The sequence below is a fragment of the Nelusetta ayraudi genome, unplaced genomic scaffold (genome assembly GCF_046127955.1).
Source record: "Nelusetta ayraudi isolate G7.1 ecotype Tasmania unplaced genomic scaffold, CSIRO-AGI_Nayr_v1 ptg000006l, whole genome shotgun sequence".
NCBI classification, from domain to species: Eukaryota; Metazoa; Chordata; class Actinopteri; order Tetraodontiformes; family Monacanthidae; genus Nelusetta; species Nelusetta ayraudi.
The window spans coordinates 1,785,049-1,803,542 of record NW_027466056.1 but is presented as its reverse complement, the minus strand read 5'-3'; the positions used below and the strand labels follow the sequence as shown (position 1 = coordinate 1,803,542).

General features: G+C 43.7%; 2 protein-coding genes and 1 long non-coding RNA gene across 5 annotated transcripts; 1 reads left to right on the top strand and 2 right to left on the bottom strand.

Annotated features, from left to right (window-relative positions):
- Positions 1–13: 13 nt before the first annotated feature.
- Positions 14–4,854, top strand: pmm2 (phosphomannomutase 2). Its single transcript, XM_076014729.1, has 8 exons — positions 14–298; positions 1,795–1,906; positions 2,007–2,083; positions 2,205–2,296; positions 2,460–2,559; positions 3,225–3,300; positions 3,425–3,540; positions 4,109–4,854. The coding sequence occupies exons 1-8, from the start codon at positions 224–226 to the stop codon at positions 4,208–4,210; spliced, it is 750 nt and encodes a 249-aa protein (XP_075870844.1). The 5' UTR covers positions 14–223; the 3' UTR covers positions 4,211–4,854.
- Positions 4,855–5,577: 723 nt separating this feature from the next.
- LOC142880820 (uncharacterized) lies at positions 5,578–7,084 on the bottom strand. The gene is made up of 2 exons (XR_012925474.1): positions 5,858–7,084; positions 5,578–5,809 (listed from the first exon to the last, which is right to left on the bottom strand). It is a non-coding gene; the product is annotated as an uncharacterized LOC142880820 (long non-coding RNA).
- Positions 7,085–7,199: 115 nt separating this feature from the next.
- Positions 7,200–18,122, bottom strand: mtmr7b (myotubularin related protein 7b). 3 transcript variants are annotated; one of them, XM_076014478.1, is made up of 14 exons: positions 17,952–18,122; positions 17,224–17,349; positions 14,330–14,492; positions 14,035–14,192; positions 13,234–13,362; positions 12,923–13,057; positions 12,366–12,498; positions 11,493–11,602; positions 10,399–10,524; positions 10,266–10,315; positions 9,517–9,717; positions 9,067–9,201; positions 8,721–8,847; positions 7,200–7,987 (listed from the first exon to the last, which is right to left on the bottom strand). In XM_076014478.1, the coding sequence occupies exons 1-14, from the start codon at positions 17,973–17,975 to the stop codon at positions 7,640–7,642; spliced, it is 1,965 nt and encodes a 654-aa protein (XP_075870593.1). In that variant the 5' UTR covers positions 17,976–18,122; the 3' UTR covers positions 7,200–7,639. The 3 variants fall into 3 exon arrangements, with proteins under 3 accessions (XP_075870593.1, XP_075870601.1, XP_075870610.1); XM_076014486.1 differs by having other exon boundaries at positions 7,766–7,987; positions 8,675–8,847; XM_076014495.1 differs by having other exon boundaries at positions 7,848–7,987; positions 8,665–8,847.
- Positions 18,123–18,494: the final 372 nt, after the last annotated feature.

Below are 18,494 nucleotides of genomic sequence, written 5' to 3'. Positions count from 1 at the left end.
CAGCAGTCCGTGTGGAGGGACATATACAAGTTTTGTCCCAGCAGCGTGAAGTCCGTCGTATGAACCTTCGCTGTAGAGACAGTATTAAACTATTTCATAACAAAGCAAGAGAGACTGTGCGGGCACAGTTGGTGACAGGACTCGCCCGTCTCGGAATAAAGAGGAGTTTGCATTGATTGTCACGATCAGGATATTTACACTGACAGCAACCCATTCAGACAAGATGGGCGACGCCGCTGTGGATACGAGCACGCTGTGTCTCTTCGACGTGGACGGGACGCTGACGGCAGCCAGACAGGTTGTGTCTTCTTTTTTTTTTTTTTGTTATGTGTGTGAGAGAGAGATACGACAACGACGAACAGTTAATGACACGTTGACTACGCTCCATTCATCTGGCTGGCTGATGACGACGTTCCGTCAGCTCAGCGCAACATCCGGCTTCCACGCTGTCACCTCACTTCATGCCTCACTTACCTGCCGGCAGCATCTGGCGAGCAGGTTTCCACACCCTCGAAATACATGTGTAAAAAAATTAATAAAATGTGTTTTAATGTCTGTGTACTTATTTGGTTTGTGTCGTCCAGCCACTATGAAGTGACATAAGTTTGCCTGACATTCTGACATAAAAGTGGAATACGGCCTTTGGACGTATTTGTTCTGCCCAAAATTGTACTACATTTGTGTTTTCGACCTGTTCCCAACAAATTTGCCTTCAATTGAAAATGAACACGTGAGCATAGTCAACCTCTCGTTAAACTGTTACACCGTTCCTCCTCCTGTATTTTGGTGGTTAAAACACGTCAAAAGACTTTTGCTTTTTTATTTTTTTTTTTAAAGTCTTGACGGATTTTATTCATTTCTGTCAAGGAAATTATTTTTGTTACATCTCAGCAGTAGCTGACAGTTTGAATACATTTTTTTTTTTTTTTTTTTTTTTGTAATACTTGTATACTGACTGTTATAATTATTATTTACATTAAAATTGTCCTGTAATGGTCACGCTCTAAGCTTTGACGCATGTCCAGCAAAAATAGCCCTTTAAGCTGTATTTTATTTGATGTAAAGATATATTTAAAGGTTGATTGATCCAGTTGTCAGATTATATTAACAGTGTTTTGTTGACATTTGACTGTCATGCCCTGGCACATAGTGGAAAATAAAATTCACCAAAATGTATTATTTTAACTGTACCTATCTAGAATTCTACTAGGTGGTTTAATTCAGACTGACAATAGGTTGTCATAGGCTTGTGTGAAGGCCTAAGAAAGGATCTCAAATTGTCTTAACTTGTACAAAAAGTTCTGAGCACAAATGCAACAGAAATTCAGTAAATGCCTTTGTCAACAACACAACCAGTGTTAGTTTTCTGTGTGAAAGTTCAGAACGTGGAATGGGCCCACAAGTCATGGTGCGCCCAGGCCACATGTCTTGGATGTAACACATTCCTCAAAAGACGCGCAGATTTGCCAGGGCTCGGAACGCGTTGAGGTTTCCAATGTGCGACTTATCAAACAACAGGAAACTAAAACTTGGCTTTAGAGATGCTGATGAAACAGGTCCAGTAGTAAGAGCAATTCTTTATCTAGGGTGAGTGTTGTCATACTTTGCTCCACCACAACCCTGCGGGGGGGAAAATGACAGTTGAGATACCTTGAGATACCTTGTTTTGCTTGTATAAAGAAGCACCACCAGATCATAATAGCAGCACACATAGACATACTATCGGTGTGATAATAATGCGTCAACCTCTTCGTGAAGCTGACTTCCAGTGTTTGTTCTTTTTGTTTTTCTTAGCGCGTGACGCCAGACATGACGGAGTTCCTTGAGAAGCTTCGGGCTCGGTTTCGGGTTGGAGTGGTCGGAGGTTCTGACCTAAACAAGATCAAAGAGCAACTGGGAGACGATGGTGAGAGCCGCGTGCGTCTGTGCCGGCCGGCATGCTGCTTTGTTGGGGGTTTTTTTTTCTACCCCTCGTGTCAGCCTTGCTCTTGTTGTTTTTTGTGCAGTGACCCAGCAGGTGGACTATTTGTTTGCTGAGAACGGCCTGGTAGCCTATAAGAATGGGGAGCTTCTCTCTGTTCAGGTAAATACGATTCTGTCGACGGGTTTGGTTGAGCATCTAAACTTAGTTCCCATCCTTTTGGTAAGGGTGTAACAATAAAGAGAGATGCTGATGATATCATTTTATGTTTGCTTGCTGTCAGTCAATCCAGGCACATATGGGAGAGGAACTACTGCAGGATTTCATCAACTTCTGTTTAAACTACATGGCCAAGATCAAATTGCCAAGGAAGAGGTAATGACAACGGTCAATAAAAGTTCATCCAAAGTGGTTCGTGTGTTTATTCTTCAGATTGTGTTTCTCATGAAGGGCCCACAGAGACGTACACATCTTGTTGCGATGGTGTCGTTCCACCAGCAGACAAACTTGAAACCTGTCCCTTTTTTTTTTCCCACAGGGGCACTTTTATTGAATTCCGTAATGGCATGTTGAACGTCTCCCCCATCGGGCGCAGCTGCACACAGGAAGAAAGGAAGGAGTTCTTCGAGCTTGATAAGGTAACCGCACAGTAAATTGATTGGGGTCGTTTAAAGCTCTGAAGCCAAAGAGAAGCAGATCGGCAGATTCCCTGCCAGCTCTGGAGGCGAGGCCACTAAAGGTGTGCCTGGCCGATAATGTATTTACTTCTTAATACGATAACGCACTACTAACCCATTAGAATTAGCAGTTCTCTTTGAGGAGAGGACTATTATGGAGCTTTTGCTGGCTCTGTTAATGCCTCATTTATTTATTGGGGAGTACAAACATCAACATCTGATTTGTTTGAAATGTATTTTTGGATGGCGGCAACCAAGAGGCAAAGAGTAATTCAGGTGGAAAGGTTTATCAATATGGAGTCAGTCAAAGAAATGATGGCTTTTGCACGGAGCTGACTGAGGAGTGCAAATCAGACTTGCGTAGAGTTGTGCTTTCTGGGTCTGTTTTTACTAAGAAAAGAACCAGGAAACCACAGAAGTGATGAAGATTGTGTGATTGCACACCGCCGTCTTGCCCCCCCCCCTCCCCCACACACACACTTTAATTGCGCTCCTTTTGAGAGAGCTTCATAAGAGCTTCATAAGTGCTTTACTTGATGCAGTTCCACCTGGTGAGGTGATGTCACAAATTAAACAGAGAAGGGATTTAGTTAAATTTTCTCTGTTTTCATTTTCTCTCTGTGTAGAAGGAGAAGATCAGAGAGAAGTTTGTGGCCACACTGAAGGAAGAGTTTAAAGGAAAAGGATTGTCCTTTTCCATTGGTGAGTAAACTGCAGTCGGCGTTGCAATTGTGACGAGTTTTGCGTGTCAATTCTCAGTGAATGAAGTCTGGTCAGCGTCTTTGTTTCTTCTCCTCATCATTCTTTTGTTTCCTCTGCTCCGCAGGAGGCCAGATTAGCTTCGATGTCTTCCCAGAGGGCTGGGATAAGAGATTCTGCCTTGGCCTCATTGAGAAGGACAACTACTCAACCATTCACTTCTTTGGAGATAAGACCAAACCTGTGAGTATGCTAATGGTTTTCTTCTCATGCAGAATATCAATGGGGCTGCAATGCAGAAGCAGACCGGTTAGAACTGGCTGCAGGGTAGAAGAAACAGACTTGGTGTGGTGCAGGCAGGCAGGCACAGACGTAGCCAATGTATCTGCATCTGCAGCTAAGTGCTAATGAATGAGATAATTAGATAAGATAATAGATAATAATATAATAATAATAATGGGTTTTTAAAAAAATCAAATTTATGGGGTCTTGTCTCACGTGAGTTTTTTTGAATGGATTTGGGATTTTTCAATGAACTATTGGTTTAGCGTTTAAGCCATACTGGATAATAATCAAGTACACCCATATGAGCATAAATTACATTTTCAAGCAAATAAAAACCCATTAATACATATTAATTTTAAAAGGAAGACGATGAGTGCAAACACTGATTGTAAATGTTTTAAATCCCTCATCTGAGTGTAAGAGTTCGAACCGTTTAAACTAGTAGCAACACAATCTCACATTTGCTGTTATGTAGACTTCATCATTTAAGACAATGTCAATGTGTGTGTGTGTGTGTGTCTTGGAGGGAGGAAACGACTATGAGATCTACACGGACCCTCGCACCATTGGCCACGAGGTCTCCTGTCCAGAGGACACCAAGAAAATCTGCCAGCAGTTGTTCTTCTGAGCGAGATGAGCACAGAGAGCACCGGACCACCAGGAGGCGCTGCTCTGCCTTGTTTGAGAGGCCCAAGAGAAGAGACATCTCAACGTCCTCTGCATCAGTTCAGATTTAGCCCAAGGTTTTAGTTCAACCATGAATTAGAAACAGGAAGCGTCAGTGCCTTGGCATCATCATCATCATTATTATTATTATTGTTATTATTATTATTATTATTATTATCATTATCATTATCATTATCATTATTATTATTATTATTATTATTATTATTATTATGGATGTTCATGTGGAGGGTTGTGAGGGTGATGGGTCTTAAGGGAGTTTCTTAATCATGAAGACCGTTGAACTTTACGTTTTGTTTTGTTTTGTTTTGTTTTTTTAAGCAGAATATAAACTTGACTTCAGATGATTTCACTGTAGCGAAGCTTTTCTTCAACTGGACGCCCTGAAGCAGCTCTTGTAGCAGCGGGCGGTCTTTTACGGAGGTATTATAGCCGGGTTAAGTACAAATTGCACCTTATGATAAATGAGATCTTTGAACTGTGCTTCTGAAAATCTCATCACTGTATCTTAAAAAAAAAAAAAACTTGTATAAAGTGAAGCATTTAAGCACTGAATATTAAAAATGGAGCAATGGGAGTGAAATTTCTGTTCCAAGCCTGATTCTATTTCAGAATTTATTCTTCTTGTAAGCAAATTTATGATGATGGCATTTTATTCAACTGGCTAATATACACGACTGATGTCTATATAGACTGGAGTTGGCACTTTTTTGGGGGTAAAAAAAAAAATCTTAGGACTTTTCATAAATGCTGAAGCCTGAAACTGTGCAGCACTATCATGGTTTGTGTAATTTGCTGAATGTGCCTGTTGAGATAACTTTAAAATTCAAAATCATTCTGGTGTGTCTCACGAAGATGCAAGATTTGCAGAGGTCTTTCCGTTTAATCAGGCATGGGCAAACCACGGCGCGGGGGCCAAGATGCGGCCCGGTGAGCTATCTAATCCGGCGTGCTGAATTTAGAATTATATTACTAAACCTTATTGTTTTAGTTTTCCTGCATTCTCGCGATTTCTGCCACAGTGATGATGATGACATTCTGAAGAATAACATCGCTATAAATTACTTTTAAATAGCGTCACTGTTAGTACTAGAAAAAAAGCTGTATTTCATTTAATTTTCATTTTAAGAGTCACTTCAACAAAGAGGACTTCTCATACAGTATTTTGTTTTTTCCTCCAATGAGGAGGCTCACCAAAACCCTCCATCCATCTGCTGCTGCTCCGCCCTCTCTGCAAGTCAAAAAGTTTACCCCCCATCCCCCTTCTTTAATGGGAGCTGATTGACATCAGTGGCGACAGAACACACAAGATGCGAGGAGTGAACCCGAGGGTCATTTTCAATTTATTGGATTCAGTCAGAGTCGTCACACAGACAAAGTACGGTGATAACGTTGTTCTCCTCACATTGTGACTTTACCTAGCAGGTACAAACAAAAATACAAACGCAGCTACAATGAAATACGAGAAAAAGCTTTTCGAGGTTTTTTTCTTGACTTTGGTCGTTCCAGTGTTGAGCTCAGAGGATCAGTAAACCTGCAAGTGCTTCCAAATGAACACATCCTAGAGTTGGGGAATTTCCAGAACAAACACACAAATAGATCCATACCAAAGTCTGTCCAGTTTCCAAATACTGTGATATATTAAACTGATTCCCATACAAACGTCCGCCAATAAACTGATGCCACTACGTAAAGAGCCACTTTACAGACCTGAACAAAAGGGGGAGAAATCTCTTCCCAATGGTTTTTCTATTTCGGTTGTAATCTCACACCTTAAAACCTGGCACCTGGCAGTTCAGTGTCTTGTGAATGAGCGAACAGCCTGACTTCTTGGTGGTGGTGGTGGTGAGAACTTTTTGGTTTTGAGGTAAAAACGTTCCTTTGAAGCGGTTATAAAAGGGGCCATTACACATTAACGTCAGTGCTGATACACTTTGGAAGCAGTCATCACTGCGATCGCGGCGAGCACGCCACCTGTCAATATTCATCCTGAATCCCCGGAGTCACACTTGACTTTAGTTTGTGCTCACGTTAGAGTTACCGGCTCACGGTTTGTTTGACGGGAAACCTTCGGAAAGGTGACGATCAAACAGGTTCAAGGCATTTTCAACCGGACTGATGGCGATAAAACATTTAACATGACGGATCAGTCAAACACTATTATGTGTGTGCGATCATACAGTATCTGATAAATAGCAGTTATTGAAGGGTTCAGTATATTACACCAGTACACTATTCTGAGCAAGGTAAACATAAAATAGCATATTGCACAAAAAATGCTGAAAACATTCAAATCGTACAGCCACTTTGTTCCTCAGACTCAAAACTCCACTCATTTTTCCAAATGGGCCAATTGAGCAGTTATATTCTGATCTGCTTTTGTCATGGTCTTGCTCAGTAGGCCTTTTATCTCAAAGCAACGTCAGACCTCATCTGGGCAGCTCAACGGCCTCGCAGCAGGACCAGGAACAATGGAGGGGAAGAGGTTGAAGTCTGAAGCCAAGCAGGAGGCTTCAAAGATGAGCAGGTCAGGAGAGGGCAGAACAGCACACCGGCCTACCAGTGTTCGCACTACTACATGAAACATGAAACATCTCAGTTCCATTCATGTTCTTTTGTTCGGCTCCTAACTACAAACAATCTGGAAAAACAGAAGAAGAAAAAAATGCTCCTATGCACAGTAACATTGTCTAGAAAAACAGTGTTTGGACAAATGTCATGATGACATCACATGTTCAACATCCTGGAAGGAGACCTGGATAAGAAATCTACTGCCCTGTTGCAAGTTGTTGGATCTACACCACCAGCCAACAGTCTGGACTCTGCAGATTGTCACTCAAGGCATCACAACTATGAATGAACACATATGGAACATGGATTCAACAAGAAAGTGCGAAATGGCTCAAACAAGTTTTATATTTGAGATGATCTAGACATTTTTTTTTCTTTTGCCACGCATCTTGCTCCTATGTTTGATGTCTTCAGTGTGTATCTGCAGTGTAGAAAGTAGTCAAGATGAGGAACAAACAGGCGTCCAAACTGTTGACTGCTAGTGTCATAATATTGGTCCCTTCTGGTCTTGAAAGTCAGCTTCATCATGGAGTCTGCGTCCTGCACCAGTCGGCAGGTTTCATCCCACCGCAGTGCGGAGCTCCCTTAGAGTCCCCACTGACAGTCAGTGAGGCTACCTACAAACAATATCCTCATATTAAAACACGTTACTGCATCAAAAACGTTGAACTTACAAAAACGAGGCGAACAAGACGCGGTCAAGTTCTCTGAAAGTCCCTTTGAACAAACTAAATAATGCCTCCCAGCTTTTAAAATAAATACTTTAGGTCTCAGATTAGGCCTCCGAAACGTCGGGCGGCCTTTAATCCGAGTCTGGGTCCTTCCTGTCCTCGCCGCCGCATGACGAGCGACTGCTGAGGTCAGCCACGCCCGACTCCAGGTCACTGCAGATGGAGAAATCCTCCTGCTCCTGACTTTTGTGACAGACGTTGGTTTTGAGAGGCATGGTGAGAGTCGACGCCACGTTGGGCGCCTTCCTATTGGAGAAGAAGGTGGCGCTGTTGTCCGTGTCGGGGTATTGGTCTGGCTCCGTGTAGGTGGAGGGCGGGTCCGGCCCGCAGGGTCTCTGCTGCAGGGAGTCAGTTCTCCTCCTCCTGGGAATCTGGAGTTTCTCCCATGTGATTGGTTTCCCTGTCAGAGCTGCTATCCTCTTTGGAGAGAAACAAAAACAAGACAACTGGATCACATTTTGCGTCAAACAATGGCACTATTCTATCATCAGTAACTTGAACAAACACCGGCTCTCACTGTGGGAATTGAGGGGTTGAAATGTGGGTGTTGACATGACTGGGGTGCCGCTAAGAGAACGTCACGCTGGGAAGAAACTCTTTTCTAATGGTTTTCTGGCCTGGACTAAAAGACCATAACTGAAAAATCGACACTAGAATGATTTGCAATGAATCGTGTTTCAGGTCACAGTCGTCCTGTCGGCCGCTTTAAAGGTCTTTATTTTTGCATCGCAGTCTATGGACAAAATGCTTTTTGGGTCCATAGGATTTTCTTTTGCTGCAGTACCTCGAGTGGCCACTGGGAAAAATTGGCGCACCGCCCTATTGCCAGTCCGGTATCCAGTTCTTATTATAAATCCATGGGTTCAACAAAGCATTGAGGTTGTTGCAAACCAAGTGTCTTTGTAGGGAGATGACAACAGAGGTCTGAATACGTTGTTTGACTGACAGGTGTTTTGGAATAATAAATTGTGCTCATGAAAAAAAATGTTTAACATGTTTTTCCAGAGGGGGGGGGGGGGGGGGCAGAGGGTAGTTGGGGGTTGGTGGGGGGTGGGGTTACTAATATCTTGAGAGCCGGATGTTTGTTTGTGCTTGCGTTTGTATGCCTTGTCCGGAGCCTGGGTGATGGTGGGCGGTTCCTCCTGGTGGTACCTCCTGTTGATTGGTCAGCTCCTCCTCCAGCTGCTGCGTCTGCTCTCTCACGCCAGACAGGAAGTCAGAGGGCGACTGGCGAGAAGGGGTCGACTTCTCGGCGTGATTATAGAGACCCTTCCACATTCTGGAGGAGAAGAAATCGAGAAATTGACATCAACAAAAAAAACTAAACTGTTTTAATCCTTTTACATTCATTCGCGCTTCGTATCTTCAGCTTCATACAAAGTTGAACTTTGTCAAATGTCAGAAAACTCAATATATCATTTCCTTCTATTTGCACCATATTGCTGCAATATTTCTATTTCTCTATTGAGAAAAAGATGTGCGTGCTGCAGTGACTCACTTGAAGCAGTAGGGGGTGGTGTTGGGTCTGAGGACGCCCTGGGTCTGGCTGAGCTCGGCCTTGTACAGAGGGTTGATGAACTCGGCTCTGTCCTTCCACAGCTGAGGCCACACAGAGTGGCTGCGCTCACGAAGCCTGCGCGCACACACACACACACACACACACACACACACACACACACACACACACACACACACACACACACACACACACAAAGTCAGTATGGCGGTCAAATGACAGTCTGGCTGTGACAATGTGACTTGATGTACTTCAGTGATAGTTCACTGATAACTACTTGGACTTTGTCCAAGTTTGCTGGTTTTACATGATCCAAAACCACAACAACCGGGCTTGTTTGTTTGTTTTTTTTCCAACTCCTGCATTCGAACCCCTCTGGCAGACACTTCACAGTCCCAAGTCACAGATGCAGTGTGTGCGTCCAGCGTGTACCTCATGTCCCTTCGTTCCCTCTGGCAGTTGCCCAGGAAGGTCCCGAACTGGCAGGAGTAAACGTGATTGTGAATGGCGATTAAGAAGCGCTCGTTGAACTCGAAGGCACAGGGGAACTGCTCAGACAGCTGCCACACACACTCCAGGAACTGGTCGATGACCGGAGACACCTCCTTGGGATCTCCATCCAGGTGGGCGTACCTGCAGGGAGAACAGTCAGTGCTTCTTAAAATATTCACATCGTCATAAGTGACATTGAGTTTGTCCAAACAGAAAACTGAAAATGAAGGATTTTGTTAAAACACGCCTCAATTCCAATATTTGCCCTAGAAAAAAAACCTGTGCAGACTCCCTGTCTGCAAAATTCAAATCACTTTGTGAAGATGAAAAGTGCAGACGCGAGTGGCAAATATTTACTGTACCATCTGAGAGTATACACTGCATTGCAATCTTATTGCCATTCTTAAATAAAAAATGTTGAAAAAAAAATTCTGCAGATGCTGTATGAAAAATACTACACTGGGTTAAAATGCTACATTTTAACCCAATGCAGTGTCTTTGCATCTTTGCATTCTGACCGTTTCTAAGATGCTCTAAGTGTTCTTTTTACTGCGTGATTATAGAACTGCTTCGTTGTAAAAAAGAAAAAAGAAAAAAAAATGAACCACATTTTTTTTAAGAACGGCGACATAAAAACTTGATGTCTTATAATAACAAGTATTATTGGAATATTATGTGCGGTTGCAAACCTGTGGGAGAACTTGTGTCCGAAGGAGACCCAGTCTCTCTCGATGAGCAGCTGGAGGGCAGAAGGCAGAGGATCAAACGACAGAGTCATGCTGGAACGGTGGAAGGACCTGTCAGTGTCAGCACCAGTGTTACCATGAGTCCTCTGATGGTTCTGTAGAATGGGTCCAGCAGTATACTGGCCACAGAGCAGGCCTGAGCCGTCCTGTCCCAGCCGTCAGAGCAGTGGACCAGCACACTGACGCCTTCATCAGCGACAGCCTGAGAGAGAGAGGGAGAGAGAAGGACAGAGAGAGAGAGAGAGAGAGAGAGAGAGAGAGAGAGAGAGAGAGAGAGAGAGAGAGAGAGAGGGAGGGAGGGAGCGAGACAGAGAGAGAGAGAGAGAGGGAGAGAGAGAGAGTGAGAGAGAGAGAGAGACAGAGACAGAGAGAGGGAGAGAGACGGAGAGAGAGACAGAGAGGGAGGGAGAGAGGGAGAATGGGAGAGAGAGAGAGGGAGAGAGAGTGTTGAGTACTTTAAAGCATAGGTGTCAAACTCTGGCCTGTGGGCCAAATTTGGCTCGCAGCGTGATTCTATTTGGCTCATGAGGCCAATATAAAAGCAGTGCTAGAGCTGCTGGCCCGCCAGTATTATACAGCACATGCAGCACTAATACTACAAATCCCAGAATGCTCGGCTAGTATTTTGGCACGTCAATCAAGTCAAGACGAAGAATATTATTCTTCATTGTTATTCATTGGTTTATTGTCATATTTTCACCTTTACTATCAGCCAGTGGGAAAATATTACTGTTGAAATTTAAATCAGAAGGCTGCAAAAACAAAAATAGCCATACGATTTTTATTTACATTTGATGTATTTTGATGATTTCTTCTTAAATTTGAAATTCAATTTTGCATGTGTGCAACATGGAATTATTTATTGTATAGTATCAAGCTTGGCTTGTTCCATATTCAGGTTGAAGCAAAACTTCTATTTGTCCATATAAATAGGTTGACTGTTCTATCTGGAGGAAGATTTTCTTTCAATGATTATCAACGTTGGACCGAGACTTTGTCCAAGTTTTAAACTGTGTGTTTGAGTTTCACACCCCTAATTAAAATCATCCATGTACCAGGTAAACAATAAACCAATGAACATCTGAAAGTGAGACTTAGAAGCAACTACCGTAGTTCTGCTCTGATGACGATTCAGCGGGGGTGTGAGAGAGTGCGTCTACGGATACTTACTCTTGAAATGAAGACCCCAGCATCCAGCACGGCTTTAATGTGTTTGAGCCAACCAGAGTTCTCCAGACCCAACAGGAAGTCGGTCATGGAAGGAGCCCTGACCTCGCCCACTGGAAGAAAACAGCACCTCTTTAAAGGCTGGCCCGTCTTTATTGGTCCACTTAGCATCCACGTCTAATGTTAATTACTTCTGATTGTTCAAAAAGACAAAACATACAGTGCTGCCCAGAAAATGAGAATCTCCTGAGAAGCTTGTTGTGTTTGCCCATGTGTGAACTCTTGTGAGCCAACAACCCAACACAGACCTTCTAAAGACTCAGGAGCCTTTTGCAGGTGTTTTGGATTCTTTGGGCTCTTTGAAGCTACAAAACTGAAGCTTTTCACAGTATTCTCATTTTCTGAGTTTGTGGCTTTGTGGTTTTAATAAGCTGAAAATCTTAATCAGCAACGTTACAACAAGGAACTGCTTGAGATGTCAATTTGCGTGGAATGGCTGAATAAAATGTGTTGCTTTCATCTTTTATGTTAAATTGCCAAAATAAAACTCTTTGGACACGCTGAAAATGTTACCATATCCCCCATGATTATCATTCAGTGTTTGCCAGATCATTTTTTGTGTGTTTCATATCCATCAAAGGGCACACAAACAAATACAAAACAAAATAAAAGAATTCAATTCTCTCTCTCTTAGTGCAATACAGCGCATCACAAATGCAAAAAGCCCTTTTCCCATCGTTATAAAAAGGTGCAGACAAGGTGGGAGAAAAACCTTTCTGCCATTTAGGAGAAGACAACTTGCTGACTCAGGACTCACGAGACCTCACTCATGATGAGTCATGAGTCGGTCAAGGTGCTGATTCGCTCGTGTCTTACTGTCAATGATTCTCTGCTGGCTGTTCCTCATCACGTGGATGTTTTCAATGCCAATGAACTGCAGCTTGATGTTGGTGTAGTGATCCTCGTTCTCGTAGCCTTTACCCGCCGCTCGATTAGCCATCGCGTTTAGCTGTACACACACACACACACACACACACACACACACACACACACACACACACACACACACACACACACACACACACACACACACACACACACACACACACACACACGTCAGTATGGCAGTCAGGTGACAGTGTGTCTGCGAGACATCGTGACCAAAGGCCACTGTGACCGGTGGAAGTCAAAACCACAGTAGTGTAGTAGTTCTGCAAATCACAAACTGCGAGTTATCAGGGACGGACAGCTGGGACAAATAACAAGCGTTGAATCTTGCGCCGCCATACAAGGAATCCAGGTTTGAGTGCACAGGCCACCGTAGAAAGGTGAAAAGAAATCTCAAAGCCACCTGACGCGGCCGTTTCTTCTTCAAAATCTCCAAATAACCAACAACGTTGTGTGCGTCAGTGTGAACGACAGCAGGCGCTCACCTTGGGCCTGGTGTCCACCACGTAGATGTAGTCGCTGCCTGGGTTGGACTTCATCACGGCCTGCAGCATCATCTCGTCCTCCTGGCAGCGTCCGCTGAAGCCGGACAGTGGCTGACTGCACCGGCACACTGCTGCCTGTGTCAAAGTTCAGAGCCTCCTGTCACTCAATTTGCTCGCACAAATTATAATGATTGTACTTATTGTATTGTACAATATTGTATTTATTCTCATTTTGTGGTTGAAGACAGGACATGGATGTGTTGGTGCAGCTCGTTCTGTGTGTGTGTGTGTGTTTGTGCGCCCCCACTGACCAGCGTGTCCTGGTGGAAGTAGGACAGAGCCGGGAATCTTCCTCTGCTCCTGAACCTCGAGCTGCCCACGACGACGGCAGGCGTGGCTGATTTTGGGACAAACAGCTCGGATGGGTACGTGTCGCACACCTGGGTGAGGGAGAAAGGGGAGGCGTTAGAGAGACTGAGTTTGCGTGCGCTGCAAAAATTGCATTGGATTGGAAAAAAAACGGGGATGAGGCAAAGACAAGATGAGCCTTTGATTGTCATCTTAGGTGTTGCATGAACAACACATACAGGATTGAAGACACATCATCCACTTTTTCCCTTTTTTTTTCTTTTTTTAATCTTGTGAACCGGACCTTGAGTCTGTAACAATAAATCAATCAATTTAAAGCGGATTTAAGGCAGATGAGAACAAAAGAAAAAAAACAGTTTTTCCTGCACGAGGAGTTTGTAAGAATCACCTTTAAAACATCCAGTGTGTAAAACCTGGCTTGACTTATGAGTTTTATATTGCTAGAAGCTTTATATACCGCCCATAAATACATTAATAAGAGTGGATACTCGCAGTACAACAACAGTAATTAATAGAACGGTTCTCATATGTATAAGAATATACATACAAATTAGCTGCCATCTTGCCTTTTCTTTAAGGCTGCTTCCTTTAATACTGGGCTTTCTGAAAAGTTTCACACACCGGACCTTCAATGTCGCCATCAGCAACAAATCTAAACATGTTCAAATTTGATTCCAGCCACTGAAAAAAAACGAATCCAGCTTGTCAGCTTGACTCAGTTTTCTGTCTGCTTTTCAACTGACCCTGTATTCACTATTGGCAGCCGTGGCGACCCACAGATTATTGGGCACTCCCATCCTCTTGTAGTCAGCCAGGAGGTCCAGGAAGAGCCACGACTCTTCTCGCTCCTCTTTGTTCATGCTGGGGTTGAAGGAGAGGCAGTACAGCTCGCTGTACTTCTCTGGGAAGGGAAAAAAAAAAGAAGAAGATTGCAGCAACAATGAAAAAAAGCCATCTGTTCCTGACACGCAGGAATGACTCAGTATTAATACAATAGAGGACACACACACACACACACATACACAGACAGACACACACCTGGCCGTGACAACCTGATGAGGGATGCATGGACGTCCACACAGTCCCTCTCCAGTGGGATGAGGATCTGGAAGGTTCGAAAGTCCTTGCAGCGCAAGATGAGCTGACTGCCTGCTGGCACTGTGGGCGGCCTCTCCACACTGTTCACCATGCTGTGCAACACCTGCAACACACACACACACACACACACCTCTGCTTTTATGAACTGCAAACGTTCCTCATTCCTCCCAAAGACGTGAAGAAAACTCACAAACAACGTTCCATCCTCTGACATGGGAGTCAAACTCTGGCCCGCGGGCCAAATTTGGCCCCCCGGTGTCATTATTTTTGACCCTGCCTGCTGGCATTATACAGCACCTGTACTGATAATACTACAAATCCCAGAATGCTCTGCTGGTATTTTTGGCTCACTGATTCCTATAATTCATGTTTTCTTTATGCACTTTTTCTTGCTACTCAAAGGCCTGGGCCTCAACGTTCATTGAAGATTATTATCATTATTAGTCAATGGGTTTATTATTATTCTATTTTTTTAAATGTATCATCAGGCCGTGGAAAAAGGCCACTGTTGAAATTTAAATCAGAAGTCTGCAAATAAAAAAAGGCACTCAATTTTTATTTCTGTTTCATTTATTTTTAATTATTTTTAATATGAAATTTGCATTTGCAAGATATGCAAGTTGCAAGCGTTGCTTGATCCATATTTAGTGCTGACGCAAAAACTTGTTTGGGTCTATATGAAAACGTTCACTGTTCTATATGCAGGAAGATTTTTTCATTAAATATCAATGTTGGCCGGTGATTTAGATTAGATTAGATTAGAAGCTTTATTGTCATTTCAACACATGTAAAAAAAAACATGAGGTGGAACAAAACTAGACACTCTGGTCCCAGTGCAGCCAAGTGTAAAAAAAAACTATACAAACATTATAAAAATAGAATGTGCAAATATAGCTAAAGAGTAATATAAATTAATTATTTCCAGTATAGGAAATAATTTTTTTTTTTTTTTTAAATCATCAAATTTGAATTTGGAGGAAATCATCACTACAATACAATCAGCTTCATGATTAAATACTGCCTGTCGCCCCATTAAGCGACTGGTCTCGTGATGTGAAACTTACAGGAAGCACCGTCAGCATGTATAAATAGAGACTCACAAACTCATCACATGCCAGATGCAACCGGGTAAAGAGGAAATATGCGCAATCACTGTTGCTGTTGTTGTAGGTGATTATACGGTTCTTTAACCGCTGATTTTAGTAGAATCGTAATAGGTGTCTGCTTCCTCCAATTGGGAGGAAACCGGCCCCTCCACTCCTGTTTAATCTGCTGGGATCAGGGAGGGTCCAGCTGCAGCATGGTGGATGTGAAAGGGGGAAGGGACGACTCGCAACTTCCTGCATTTGAAAAGCAAGCAGTCACACAGTCAGAGGTCACGCAACATGAGCTCTGTCAAAAGAAGAGCAACATTTCCAATAAACCACGTGGTCCAGGCAGGAAACCATCTATCGCCTTGAAGACATATTTCATTTCAAATACTGAAAGTGATTTGACAACATTGTTTTTGCGCACAATGCAACAGTGTAAACATAATATGGTAACATGGCAAGAGCGTTTTAATTTGACATGTTTTCCCAAGGAGCCAACGTCTCATCCCCACACCACACTGTGAGAATCTGCCGGGTCATCAGCTCAAATCTCTTCCTTATTCAACAGCTACCGCTCCATCGTGAGCGATCCACACGTCACATGCGGACAGCTGTGCACCATGAGTTTCAACCCAACATTCACATGCATCTCCACATGCGTCTCCAGTCACCCACATGCAACTGGATCTCACTAAAAATGGGACATCTCTGCCTGGAAAAGCAAAAATGGAGCGTCGGGTTGGACAACTCATATAATAGGCAATCAATACATCCAATTCATAACACTGAAAGAAAGGAGAATTAGTCTTGACCAACACAGCAGACGTTAGTTCAGGAGGATGTCCTCCTCTAATGTGTCCCAGTTTGAATGACTGTTTTCCACTGCTAAGCACGCCATCATTGCGACCACCTCAGAAAGTGATCCATTCTTGATTCCGCCTGCAGCGTGCAAGCTTTCACACTCAGGCTGATTAAAGATCTAACGTGATGTCATGGTCTAGTTGAGCAGCTGTCATCCAGCTAACCCAAACGCACATAGCCTGCACCCTCAACTGACAGACACTATTTCATCTTGCCTCATATTGTTTCTACTTATGACGTCATTATTTAGTTACTATGTTTTGTTCCCTCCAGTTCCTCCCACAGTCCACAAACATGCACGTGAGGCCAACCGGAACCTCTACACTGGCCTTAGGTGTGCGTGTGCGTGAATGCGAGTGGTTGTCTGCCTCTCCGTGTGGCCCCGCAATAAACGGGTGATTTGTCCGGGGTGGGTGGAACCCCGCCTTCGCCCAAAGACAGCTGGGATTGAAGCTCCAGCGACAGACAGCGGCCGCGAGTGCAGGAGGAGCACGTATAGAAAATAAAAGAATTCATGAATGAATGAATGAATGAACGATGTCATGACGTCGGTGAGCAAACAAATACAGCCTGTGCTCTTTACAGGTGGATCAGTAGTGTTGCTCTTCACTATTAAAGAAACATACATTTTACAGAAAGACGGCTGGCTGGTATTTACGCGCACAATATTCCACTGTATCTAGAAATAGGCCGACATTCTGGGATATGTGGATATCAGGATATTTGAACCAGGACAGTGACACTGGAAGCAGGAGCATCAGGTCAGGACCTTGGGGAGATTAGTTACGGTATCAACAACCCCGCCAACGTTCTCATCCATTAATGCTGATGTAGTTGTCATAGTCGACAGGCACAGCAGCAACATCCAGTAATCCAGCTCACCCAGGTCTCCTTGCGTGTCTCGGGGTTGTTCTCCACAAAGATGGTGTGTGTGGCTGAGAGGTAGAGGGTCCCGACGCTGGCCTTCCTCTGGCCGGACGACCGGTCCAGGAGACGCACAGTCTCCACCTGAACAGAACCACACGTGCAAAACAAAAGTGAAAAGGCCAGTACTTTTCTCAAGATTTTGCATCCCAGACAGAGAAGCACAAGAAAAATTACAATTATAAGAATAATCATAATGGACATAAGAGGTTCAAACAATATCCAAAATGTATCCTAGAAAGTCTTATCAAATGTTTTTCTATGTTGCCTCTGTGTGTTCTACCGTCTTTGCACTTTAACATATCAGAAATACATCAATTTGGAGCACTGAGTGCAATGTGCATCCACTGACTCGCTACATATGAGGAAAAAAACAGTGGAGCTGAGATGTCGCATGCGTCAGACGTTGAGGGTGCACATGACTCAGTGGCTGCCTCCATTATCGGACACCCGATGCGATGCGATGCCGGAGCATCACCGACATTTCCGTCCCCAGTAAATAAATAAATTAAAAGATGATGCACAGCAGTTGGTTACATGTTAAGACTGCAAAGCGCGGCGAACCGCAGTAGTAATGTGCCAAAATGAACACCACGAACCGAACGATCAAGTGTCTGGGGAAAAAAAATAAATAAAATAAAATAAAATAAATCAATGTCATTGGGAGTCGATGCATTGTTTGTTACCTTGGGCGTCCGGATGTGCTCCATCACTGACCGTCAAAATGGAGGAGATGGAGAAAGAGGGAAGCCCGATTCACGTTTCTGAGCTGTTAGAACGACCGTTCAGCGGCACTGAGCAAGGTGTTTATTCCGTGTCCGCTCTTCCAGGCCCGCCCCGGAAGAATTCCCATCGTTTCGGGTCCCTCGCAATGTTATTCCGCGAGACAGCTGAGAAGCGGCAGTGTTGGATAGATCACCGGGGACCCGAGCTGGAGCTTCCTCTGCCCCCCCGTCTCCGATAGAGGGTGACGCTGATAACAGCAGCGGCGCTGCGTGCTACACCATTGGTCAATAGTCGGAGGTAAAATCAGCAACTTCCGCTCACATACGTTTCAAAATAAAGGGAACTTATCATGTTATAGGCGCAAAACATCGAAAGGTATATCAATTTGATGTCGTAGAGTGTCTAGTTATTGACGTGGGAAATTCTCCGGACGATATTAGTTCTTTTGGCTTGAACACGTAGTCTAATATTTTTCCTGCTTTGAAAATCCTTTAATCTTGAGA